The following is a 12,695-nucleotide window of genomic DNA, read 5'->3' on the forward strand; positions in this document are numbered from 1 at the left end:
CAAAAGTTCTCACATCTTGCACAGGAATAATATATCCCCATACATTTGTGCCAAAGATTAAAAGTGTCTTTCCGCCCCCTCACCACCACCCCCGCCCCACCAAACCTGCCATAAATTAGAAGGAGTGAAATTCCTTGTTTGTAGCCCCCCTGTCTAAATTTTGTATATGTTCTTGTTTCCATAGAGATGACTGAGTCAGAACTGGATGAAGTGAGCATGCTTACTGCCATTAGTATTTTCTTGATGTCAGCAAATCCAGAAGTCACATGTGTACAGTGCCTTGAGAAAAAATGTATCAACAGATTTAAAATAATTCTTAGTTCTAAAAATCCAGTTGTAAGTATTCTAGCAGAATTACTTAAGTTGAATGGAGTTGAAAGATACTGCCTGTTGTCCATAATTTAATGTAGTTCAATTTATAGTTGAAATCAAATGGCAATCATTATCAAAATGCTTTTTTTCTGTCTGCTTAAAATATAAACTATCTTTCTTCTGATTGCCTTTATCAACTGTGCTATGTGTTGTTGACCTATACAGACCAGAAGATCCCAGATTTGACTCCCAATTGGTGCTGAATTAGCTGATCATTGTCAAGTTTGTGATGATAAGGGAGGCTAGTTGGCTGATGTAATTCATACTTCAATAGAAGCCTGACATTTTCCCCATCATAGCATTCACCTACATCTGTTAAACTCCCAAAAGACCAAAGTGGTCTGGGGGAAGGGGAGCTAAAATGATCTCAGCACTACTGTGGTAGGGAAGGGGAAATCAGCAAGAGTTCCTGCCCCTGATTGTAATGCAGTGATCACTGAAGGAAAATGCACATAGGTGTAGACGTTGGGTGAGGATAACATTAGTCTTGGCTGTAATTCCTCTCACGTTTCAAAAGCCTCACCATCCAGGTTAATGCATGAAGAGTTCATGAGATATTCCTGGAACAATACCCAGTCAAAGTAAATGTTTTCAAAAGAGGAGGAGAAAAATTTTTCCAACATATATTTATGAACTTAGCCTATTAACTTTTGGGCTCATTCACATCTTATCCATTTAGAAAATTAAATGCTTTATTGTCAGAAAACTTGATGAAATGAGACAAGCAAACTCATACAGTGACTTAGTTGTTAATGCACTGCATGATGCAGCATTAAGCCACACAGACCAGGAAGAACAAAGATTTTGTTTCTAGTCTGTGCTGAGTTAACTGATCTCTCAGTTGAGCTAAAAAGTAAAAATCAGTCACAGTCCTTACGCCTAATAGCTAACCAGTGACCCCTGCTGGAAAATGCACATGCACACGTCAGGTAAGGACAGAATCAGGCTTGGCTTTGATATCCCTAATGATCTAATAGCCTGCCTACATGCATGTGTAGGCTCATATTAATAATTGTCTCATTGGCCTTATGTAATGTAACAGGGAACTGATGGTCCTGTAACCCCAGCCTGAGTCAATGTCTTCAGGAGAACAGAAACAGCAAGAAAATAAAGCTATCAGCAGTGACCTTTATTGTTTAGCCTTAGTATACTTGATGCAGAAAGGTGGTAGGCAGCAGTTTTTGTCTGAGTTTTTCATATGGTGAAAGAAACTGCAAAGCAAGAGATCACCCTAAAATATGCTAACCTTTTAATGTATAATACATAATAGTATATTTTTAAGTCCTACCTTTTCAAATTTTAATAATTTGATTAAGTTTCTCAGTATTTGTGCTTTGATGCCCTGTAATCTCTCTTGTTTGTAAGAACTTGTTCTTTTGTCATCTCAGGTACTGATGCATTGCTACAGACTGCTGCAATCAGTATTTCAGCATCCTAATAGGGCAGTATCCACACCTTACATCCACTCCCTGACTCTTTTAATTGTGGATAGATTACGAGTAGTGGAAAAAAAGAAACCAAGCACATGTGCAGAGTTGCAGGCTGTGCAGGAAGGGACGAAGACTTTGGAGGCTTTGGTCAGTTTGGCTGATGAGCAAAACCGTAAGTGTTTTAATGATCACTTTGGACTTTTATTAACAGCTGAGAATTTTCACATTTATTTTGTAGCAGAGGAACCTTTAATATTTAACTCACTTTTATTTTTTAATTATCCCCGTGTCTGGTAAATTTCTTCTGCCTCTGCTGGGAGGATGAGTTCTCAAGTCCTCTGCTAGTACCCTCTTTGGCTGGCTGCCAGGAAGCACGAGGTACCACCCAGTTAGAACATTTTCATGCAGTTCTTCCCTCTCTTGGATAGTTGTCTGAGAAGGGGAAGAGGAGAAAGATGACCGCTTTCCTAAAGCAGTAGCTGATTTGCAGCACTATATCTCAAAGTTTAGTTTATATTCACCCACCAGTTTTCTTCCCCCTTTTTGTGAAGATGGGGAGTTATTATAGTGTATGGAGTCTGTCGGCCTTCATCACCTTCCAAAATGACCATTCTTTGTGTTTGAGCAAACAGTGAGCGTTGGAAGTTGATCAGAACTAAGCCTGATGCTGTATTGATTCGATATCAATACTTTCTAAATGGGGTGGAAATTCCAGCTCATTTATTTTCTTCTCCTTGGCCGCAAGGTCCTGAGGCCAACTGTTGGGCTGCATTAGCAGTACAGCTGTTCTTCAAAGAGGAACAATTAATACTTTGTTTGAACTTGAATGTATAATTATAGACTTAACATTTGAATTCAAAACCTAGTGAAATATTCACTAGTTACTCCTTCAGCTCTGAAATTAGTTGCCATGTTAATTGAAGTACAGAATTTTTTCCCCAACCATTTGGAGATTATGCTTTAATGCATTTTCTTTATAGTTATTTATAGTTACTGCTGAATACATTTATACAGATTTAGTTTTAGTGTTAATTTGTTTAAACTGTTCATATGTTGCAGGAATCCATTTGGTAGCTTTACTTCTACCAATCCTGATATCTTTCCTTTTGGATGAAAATGCTTTAACATCTGCACCAAATCCAGCCAAGAGTTTACACGAGTTTGCCCTTCAGAACCTGACGCGAATAGGTCCTCAGTATCCAGCCATTTTTCAGAAATTAATGAGTACTTCACCAGCTATGAAAGCAAGGCTTGAAGGTGCTGTTAAAGGTAACCAGGAGAGCGTCAAAGCAAAGATAGCAGCTGGGCAGTCCAAGTGTCCTGAAAAATCTTCTCCCAGCATTCAACTCAAGACCAATTTTTCTCATTCCTGAGAGCTGTGAAACGGTTTGACAAACTGCTAGTAACAATACAACTACAAACTAGACCAAGTGAAGAAATTTAAATGGAAGAAAAGTTGAGAAAGAATCTTAGCATAGTTTAACCAGTCAGAATAGTTGATCTTGTTTGTTTATAACAGAGGGCTAAATTTGTAGAACAACATGTGTAGGAATTAACATTGTAAAACTTGAACATCCCACTTTTTAAAAATCAGCATTTAATTTTTAAAATGCATGTATACTGTTTTAAATATTACTTTTACTATTCTCATTTTAATTGTTAATTTACCGAAATGAAGTCTTAAAACAACTATTGCGTACTTAGTTATTATAATGATGTAAGGATTTGAAATGGCTTGTTAACCAGGACTTGATTTCCAAGTAAACAAATATAACTAGAGTAGTAATGTTAAAGGGAATTTTATGCAACTATATTTTTCATTAAAAGGCTGCTCTCCTATTGCCAGAATTTATGGAAAACCTAATATGGGCAGTTTTATTAGAATTATCCACAACATGCAAATTTATAACCAGCAGTTGCTAACTTCTTACATGGACTACGAAGACAATTGCACTACAATGCTATTATTTTTTTAAATAAACATGAAGTTACCCAATACTAAATCTGTTTAAAAAAAAATACATAGACTCTATTTAAAAAAAAGACTTAGCTTTAATAAATTTGTAACCATAAATGGTTTACTGAGTATGGCTGTTGATGCCACTCAATTGTATTTATGCCAGTGATAATGACATTACACACTGTGCTATGTGTATAGTATTCTTCATGCTATGCTAATCTTTATACTGAAGGTCTAATTCCAAAAATTATTCTTACAGAAAAGCAGTCCCCTAGCTGCCAACTGACTAGTTCGTGTGTTTTGGCTCAACTAAAGCTCTGAAGTACTGTACTACTCGTAGGTGACTTTCATGTCATGTACATAACACAAATGTAAATTGTACAGAATAACTACATAGCATTATTGTTACATCTTGCTTTTGTAATTTTACTGAAATAAAGCTAATTTCTTCATTTTGTCTGCTATCGTTCCTAACTTTTCTCTCCTATTTGTTATTTCCACCCCATCATTCCACATTCCCAGATGAAAATGGGCAGCAACGTGTTCTTTTCTAGTCTGCATTTTTTTCCCCTTTGCCAGTTTTTTTGTAATCCCCCCCCCCCCCCACCTCTTCTGCTGAAGGTGCTGACTTGTGTTGTGTTTGAGTTTAAATAATTTTTAATAAATTTTGACAGTCTCTTTTCCCATGGCGGGTCACTGGAAATGAAATTTATACTGTCTCCCTTTCAGGCTCTGTGTTTTCTTACCAACTTTTCAGCAGATCTTTCTAGATAGTAAACATTGGAGCTTTGGCTATTTATTTTCGCTAGCCCAGGAACACTAATAGCAGTTGTATTCCCAATGTTGTTCCAGCTTTATTAGCAAACAGCACAGACTAGAGATCAAGACTGTGACCTTCCTGGTCTGTATGACTCTATAAAACATTGTTGTATTTACCAACTCAACCAGCAAGTCATTTTGGCAGCCCACATATAGTCCCTGGGACCTTTTCGTCAGGGTATATGTATTTTTGTTCTTGCTTTTTATCCCTCCTTACTTGTAAGGAATGTGCCTTGTTGATGTTGAGCACCTAACCAAGATTGTAAGCAACTGGGAACACACCACTATCTCAGGAATTGTGGATTTTTAGTGCTTTTATTTCAGTTTAAAAACCTTTTTCTGGGCCAGTCTTTCTAACATTTAAAATGCTTTTGTGTCCTGCCAAGTGAACAGCCTGGCTAGGAATACATATGTGCAATTTGAATTTGATGAGTGAGATGACCAAATGAGTCTTTTGAGTGTATCGAGGTGGTGCTTCACACAATTGTACACTTAACAGAAGTACACTTAAGATGTGCACTAAATTTTAACTAACATTCACTGTGTAAAATTGAGATCCAACTTGACATCAGCTTTTTAATGGTTTTAGTATTGGTTTGTATGGAATTCAGAAAATAGGAATATAAATGTTAATTTTTGTTTTGCAGTGTTAAACTAAGAGCAAGGGTAGATCCGACTAACCCTTTCTGAAATGTTTGAGATAACCAGATAATCTACTGGGGTATTAAATTGATCATTTGATGCCTATTTTATACATGTAACCAAAACATTGTTTTTTGTGTTTGCTTATCAACATATATGATATTGCATTGTATGGTAATTGAGTTGGATCCTGAAATGTTTGACTTTAGCATAAAACGAATAGAATTTTTAGTTTTTCTTTGGTTTTTATATTGCTTGTAAGAGGACGTTTCAATTGTATAGGGTTTTAAAGTATTTGAGGACTTGAAATTAATTTGATCATCCATGATGTGACAGAAATCACACCTGCCAAATAGAAACATATTAATTTTGTCTTATGGAACACTACTTGAATCTCTTTGCTGGACATTGCACATATCTTGTTTTAAAAAATCCAACAGAGCTGAACAGCTGAAAGCATGATTGCACATCTGCATTCTGAGAGACAGTTGAATAGACAGACAATGGGAGTGCTCCCTGATTCAATTAACGAGATGGCTTTTATCAATAGTGATGACCCAAAAGACATTGAGAGCCATTAACTTTGTAAGAGACAAACCCCCACTGAATGTCTGGAAGACTGTGAAGTCCAGCAACCCTCCAAGAAGTTGCTATTTCAAACAGATAGTCACATGACTTACTGGCTGGCCAGACTGGGAACCGTTTGAATTGTGCCTCACAGAAAGATTTGGGGCAGACTGCAATTTGAAGACCAATAGAAGGAAGCTGTCTCTCTCTCGAGCAAAGTTCCAGGGACCCACGGAAGCATTTGAAGCCTCAAGACAGAGGACCTCTTCAGCCTTCTGGTACCAGAGAAGCAAGTTTGAAAGTGTGCAGTGGGCCCCAGCGAGAACTGCAAGACCTCAACTCCAATCAAGGACTTTACATCCAAACCAAAAGAAGTAACTGAATTCTATTTACTGCCAACCTGACTTAAACCTCCCCCTTTTTAATTCTTTCTCCCTCTCTATATCTATTTGTGTGTGTGTTTATCTCATATGCATGCTAGTATGGTTGCATCACGTATTTTAGGAATTTTAACTGAGTTAGAATGATAAGGATAATAAACTTACATCTTTCTTGTTTAAACCAGTGAAACCCTGTCTGGTTGGTGCATTTACAATTAAAATTAGAGAGTAGTGAGCGAGGACTCACTGATGTGTTAAGCTAAAATCACGGTGTTTTACAAGTTAAACCCTGTTACAGCCAAACCAGGAAAAGGGGCAAGAGGGGAGCCTGAGACCCCTTCCTCACGTGGTCGTAACAATGAATATACATCTTGCTAACTGCTGTGTGAGTTGGCTTCACCATCTGTGGAACTTTTCAGTTTAATGCACAAAATTATTCCTACTCACTGTAGCCAATCATCACATTGAAGCAGCTGCACAGGAACAAAAGACAGTGAAGGATATTCTGAGATCAGTGTCATGAAAACCACACCTGCCAAAGTGAGACGTTGATTTTGTCACATGGAACATTAATTTTAAACTGTTACTGGACTGAAAAAATAGCTTGGTTTAAAAGGACAATGGCTGGAAACATGACTGCTTGTTTTGCATTCTATAAGACAGTCGAAAAAAAAGTGGGAACTGCTCACTGATTCAATTAACAGAGATAGTTCTGGGCAACCGTGATCCACATCTTGTCTGTGTAAGAGACAGCACTACACCACCCCCTACCACGCACGCCCCCCCCCCCCCCCCCCACCGTGAGCTTTGAAATGCACAAACTGCAGGAGCTGTTGTTCCAAATAAGGGGTTAGTCAGATGACTAACCTGTTCGCCAACTTGGAGTTTTGAATTGTGCTCACAGAACAGTTGAAAAAAAGACTGCAATTTGAAGACAAGAAGGAAGGTCTCTGCATCTCTCTCTCTCACAAAGTTCCAGGGGGATCCACTGAACCACTCAAACATCAAGAGAGAAGACTCCTTCAGCTAAACAAGTTTGAAAGAGTGCACTGGGCCCCAACGAGAACTGCAAGACAACTGCAATTCCCAAAAGCTAGTAACTGAACTCCAGCTATTACTTTAAACCTTTCTCCTTCTTTCTCTTGCTCTGTCTCTATTTGCATGTATGTTTATTGCGTATGCATGCTAGCGTGGTCGCGTCGCGTATTTCTAGTAGTTTTAACCAAATTAGAGTTTTAAGGTTAATAAACTTATACCTTTCTTGTTTAAATCTAAGAAAATCTGTCTGGTTGATTTCTTTGCCATTACAATTAGAGCACGGTGAACAAGGATTCACTGAGGGGAAGCTTAAAACACAGTGTTTTAAAAGTTAAACCCTGTTACGGCCAAACCAGACAAAGGCTGAGAGGGAACCTCTAGACCCCTTCCTTCGATAGAAAAGGTCAGCAGCTGAAATAAAATATTGAGAAATTGAGGAGGCAATGCAGAAATAAGGGACAAAATTGCAAAAAGTGATGTAGCTTGATACATAATATCAGTTGAACAACATCTGAGGCTGAACAAATAGTGAGAAACTGCATGGATTTAGATGCATTGCACTCAGATTTGCCTGGAAGGCCACAATACAAGTATTAAACAAAAAAAAACTCTCCTCCCCAGTTGATTCAAGACCAGATCATCATTATTTTAAAAAATGGAAGTTGGGGAAAAGCACAGGGCATTTTATTGGAATAAACACCAATGATGGGAAAATAGAAGATGGCTTGTACAGGAGAAGCGTCAAGTTTCATAAATAAATTCCACATTCATCCACTCCCTCTGCATAGAAATGAGTGCCATTGTTACCCATGTGGTCATTAGCAATTTTACTAAACACAAAGTCAACTCTTCTCTTTATGGTAGCATTGTCCAAAATGTTTTTTAAATACATCTTCATCTTGTATTTTACTTCCCTCTGGTCTTAAAGCTGTTCATTCTTTGGGATAGAGTTCTACAAGCACCAATCTCCAGCACCTCACAATTATTACTTGTGAGGCTTAGCAAGTGAGTCAGTAGCTTTGAGGCATCTGATGACATGAACCTTCGGGGTTTATAGGTTTTTTTTTTAATCTGAAGATCAGATTACAGCCACAATCGCTTATGAGCTCATTTTATTTTTAATTCCTCTCAGCAACTTTTTCCTCTCCTGCAATGAGTGGCTCATGTGGTACAATACCAGGTACTTTCTCTATGTTGCCTAGTTTCCTAAACAGTGGAGGCCTGCATATTGCTGGTCTTGTTGATTGGCATTGGCTCCCCCCCCCATATATAACTTAGTTGAGGACAAACATTAAATAACACATCTGTTGACTATCATACAACTCTCAGACATCAACAGCTCCATTTTATTTTCTGTCTGAAGTTAGTTGGCAACAAATAATGGAAGCAAGAAACATATGATTATTTTGAGTCTAACCTTTCGATCAATTTGGTTCCGACATGCTCCAGTCCTACCTTCCAAATAATCTGGTTGATTGATACTAATAACCTCCAATTTCCAGTGAAAAAAGTTGATGCTTTTGAAATGTTGATACACCTCTGTGAAACACCTTGGTATCTTGTTTTCCTTTAAAGGTGCTTTATAAATGCAAGTTATGATTCTTGGGTTGAAGCATTATCAGTAGTTGGCATGTATGGCTAAAGAAGAAAAAATAAAGCTGAACCCTGTGTATAATCTGATCATTGTGTCATAGTTGAATTCTTTAAAAGAAAACCCTTCCATTTTCTACCAATTGTCCTCACCTGAAGTATTTCACTCCTTGCGGGGGTACAGTTCCATGAGTGGCAGTCAGTATCTTGCAAGGTTTCATGAGTGACAGCTACTATCGTCCAATCAGTTTTTCTGCATGATTGAGGCTAGGCACTAATTGTTGATGGACTATTTTATTGGGACCTTTATAAAGCTCTGGTTAGGGCACAACAAGAGCATTGCGACCTGCTCTGCTCACCACACTTTCAGAAGGATGTGAGGGTCCTTGAGATGATGCAGAATGATTCCAGGGATGGTAGATTTTAGTTACAAGGTTAGATTGGAAAAGCTGGGCTTTTTAATTCTTTCTTGGGATAGGGCTTTGCTAGCAAGGCCAGTATTTGTTGCCCATTTCTAATTGCACTTGACCTGGGTTGCTTGCTAGGCAGAAGGAAGTTAAGAGTCAACCACATTGGTGTGGGTCTGGAGTCACATGTAGGCCAGACCAGGTAAGAATGGCAGATTTTCTTCCCTAAATGGGTTTTTACGACAATCGATGATAGTTTCATGGCATCATTATTGAGACTAGCTTTCAATTCCTGATTTTAATTAATCTGAATTTAAATTCCATCAGTTGCCGAGGTGGGATTTGAACCTATGTCTCCAGGACATTAGCCCAGGCCTCTGGATTACTAGTCCCACGACATTACCACTACACCACCATCTCTCCCGTCTCCCTGGAGCAAAGGAGAGTGAGGGGAGCTTTGATAGAGGTGTACAAGATTACGACAGGCTTAGGTAAGTTCGGCAAGGAAAAACTTCCCATTAACTGATGGTACTAGGACTATAGGACACAGATTGAAGGTTTTGGGCAAGAGATGCAGGGGGAATGAGAGGAAGAACTTCTTTTACACAGCAAGTGGCAATGACATGGAACTCACTGCCTCTGAGGGTGGTGGAAGTGGAAATAATCAATGATCTCAAAAGGAAATTGATGAGCACTTGAAGGAAATAAACTTGCAGGGCTAAGGGGGTCAAGCAGGAGACAGAGACTGATTGGATTACTCCGTGGAGAACCAGCATGGACTCAATGGGCCAAATGGCTGCCTCCTATGCTGTAAATGACACTCTGACTATAACAGTTGAGCTACTCTAGTCTTCACCTGCCATCCATGCAGCTCACTCCCCAGAGGGGTTGCTGATAGTAATCAAAAGTGCCAATCTTGATCAATTTGTACTTCCCTAAAACAGGGGAATTGAGAGACCAACTGTGGCCATCCTCCTGACACTGGCTGAAACCAGCTAAGTCATCGTAGACTGAGGGTCACACCCAATCAGTTTGGTTCAAATATTCACTGTCTTAACCAGCTAACCTGTTGTGTAATATGCCTGTGGCTTTTAAGGGTGTTAATACATTGAGATACATTTTTTATTTGATGCAGAGCATTTAATACTACTAAGGTTCTGGGCAGATCTGGACCTTATTTGGGTTCTTGGATAAGACAAAACAGTTGCAGACAGTAGTTCCAACAAATTAAGAGGATTTATTAAGTAATAAAATTATAGTTAACAACAAGGCAAAAGTTTTCAAGTCACACAGGGCCTTTACTCTCCGCAGCGCTTGGAAACAGACCAATGCTAGTTGTGGCCTCCTCTTACTACTTTTTCTTCAGTAAAGCTGTGTGCCAAAGGCTACTGGGCATAGTCTTTTAAACCCTTTCTTGGAGATTTAAACCCCGAACTGAACAACCGTCCCTAGTTCTTTTGATTGATCTCAGATGCATGTGTTCACTATCTTATTGGTTTCTTAAAGTGACAGACACATAGGGCAGTACTATCCATTACACAGTCCCATTGCTCTCTAGAGATAACGGACCATGTATTTTACAGAAACTAGGGTCATGTGATTTTCAAAATACACTTGATTACATGTGCATGGATAAATGAATCGAAACATAGTTCATATTCTTACAATACTGTAGTTTGCAGTTATAGGCAAATAATTGGAGAAATTGGAAAACATTTTTGTCTCACTTCAATTTTTTAAAGACCCATTACATTATCAATAATGAATTATGCTCTTAAATGCAATAAATTAGAGTCAGAACTATAAAGGTATCTGTTACAGGTTTAGGGTCTGCCCTGTATATTCTTTTCGGGACAGCAGTCCTGAACACGACTGTAAATGATCTGAGTATCTTGAGCTCAGAAGAGTCCTCGTTTTGCCCAACGTCTAATTAGTCAATCGTAAAACCTGGGAATATTTGATATATTTTTTGCATTTGCCTTAACAAGTGTTTCTCCAACCTTTTCAAAGGCACACTGAGAAAAACTTGGTGAGATCAGGCTAGAAATTGATATATCAAGGAGTCTAACAAATCTGATTGAATTGTTCAAGGAGGTGACTAGCTGTGTAGATGAGGATAAAGCAGTTGATGTAGTCTACATCGACTTCAGTAAGGCTTTTTATAAGGTCCCGCATGGGAGATTGGTCAAGAAGGTAAGAACCCATGGGATCCAGGGCAATTTGGCAAATTGGATCCAAAATTGGCTTAGTGGCAGGAGGCAGAGGATGATGGTCGAGGGTTGTTTTTGCGATTGGAAGCCTGTGATCAGCGGTATACTGCAGGGTAAAGGCCTGCTACCCGACAAGAACCCGATGACGGGTCGGGTCGGGCTCCTCTTACGGGTCCAACTTTTGGGGTCGGGCCGAGTCTGGGTCGGGCTCGGGTCAGATTGGGCCGAGTCTGGGTCAGGCTCGGGTCGGGTCGGGCCAGACACACACGGTAAGTGCTCTGCCGGTAAGTATTGAAATTAAAAAATTTACTTGAGCTGGGAGTCCAGGACAAAACTGAGTCTGTACAGTGAGCAAGTGACATCACTATGACGTCATCACGCATGCGCTGCAGCTTCCTGGAGATTCCAAGTCAATGTAAGTAAAGGGGATGGTCGGGTCGAGTCGGGCTCGGGTCGGGTCAGGCTTGGGGAAAATTGGAGGGACTCAGGCCGGGTCAGGCTTGGGTCTGCTGTGGATCGGTCGGGTTCGGGTCGGGTCCTTTTTCCCGACCTGAGCAGGCCTTTACCACAAGGATCGGTGCTGGGACTCTTGCTGTTTGTAGTGTACATTAATGATTTAGATGTGAATATAGGAGGTATGATCAGTAAGTTCGCAGATGACATGAAAATTGGTGGTATCATAAATAGTGAGGAGGAAAGCCTTAGATTACATGACGATATAGATGGGCTGGTAAGATGGGCAGAGCAGTGGCAAATGGAATTTAATCCTGAGAAGTGTGAGGTGATGCACTTTGGGAGGACCAACAAAGCAAGGGAATATACAATGGATGGTAGGACCCTAGGAAGTACAGAGGGTCAGAGGGACCTTGGTGTACTTGTCCACAGATCACTGAAGGCAGCAGCACAGGTAGATAAGGTGGTCGGGAAAGCATATGGGATATTTGCCTTTATTCGCCGAGGCATAGAATATAAGAGCAGGGAGGTTATGATGGAGCTGTATAAAACGCTAGTTAGGCCACAGCTGGAGTACTGTGCACAGTTCTGGGCACCACACTCTAGGAAGGATGTGATTGCACTGGAGAGGGTGCAGAGGAGATTCACCAGGATGTTGCCTGGGCTGGAACATTTCAGCTATGAAGAGAGATTGGATAGGCTAGGGTTGTTTTCCTTCCAGCAGAGAAGGCTGAGGGGGGGACCTGATTGAGGTATACAAAATTATGAGGGGCATTGATAGGATAGATAGGAAGAAGCCTTTTTCCTTAGTGGAGGGGTCAATAACC

At 39.8% G+C, this 12,695-nt stretch overlaps 1 protein-coding gene across 3 annotated transcripts in view; it reads left to right on the forward strand.

The window, feature by feature from the left end:
• heatr5a (HEAT repeat containing 5a) overlaps window positions 1-4,214 on the forward strand; it is a 117,740-nt gene extending 113,526 nt beyond the window's left edge. For all 3 annotated transcript variants that reach the window (XM_068039346.1, XM_068039347.1, XM_068039348.1), the window contains 3 exons: window positions 185-336; window positions 1,761-1,974; window positions 2,862-4,214. In XM_068039346.1, the coding sequence (XP_067895447.1) occupies window positions 185-336; window positions 1,761-1,974; window positions 2,862-3,175 (680 nt within the window). In that variant the 3' untranslated portion in view covers window positions 3,176-4,214. The remainder of the gene's footprint in view (window positions 1-184; window positions 337-1,760; window positions 1,975-2,861) is intronic.
• Window positions 4,215-12,695: the final 8,481 nt, after the last annotated feature.

This window comes from Heterodontus francisci, chromosome 9, assembly GCF_036365525.1.
Source record: "Heterodontus francisci isolate sHetFra1 chromosome 9, sHetFra1.hap1, whole genome shotgun sequence".
NCBI classification, from domain to species: Eukaryota; Metazoa; Chordata; class Chondrichthyes; order Heterodontiformes; family Heterodontidae; genus Heterodontus; species Heterodontus francisci.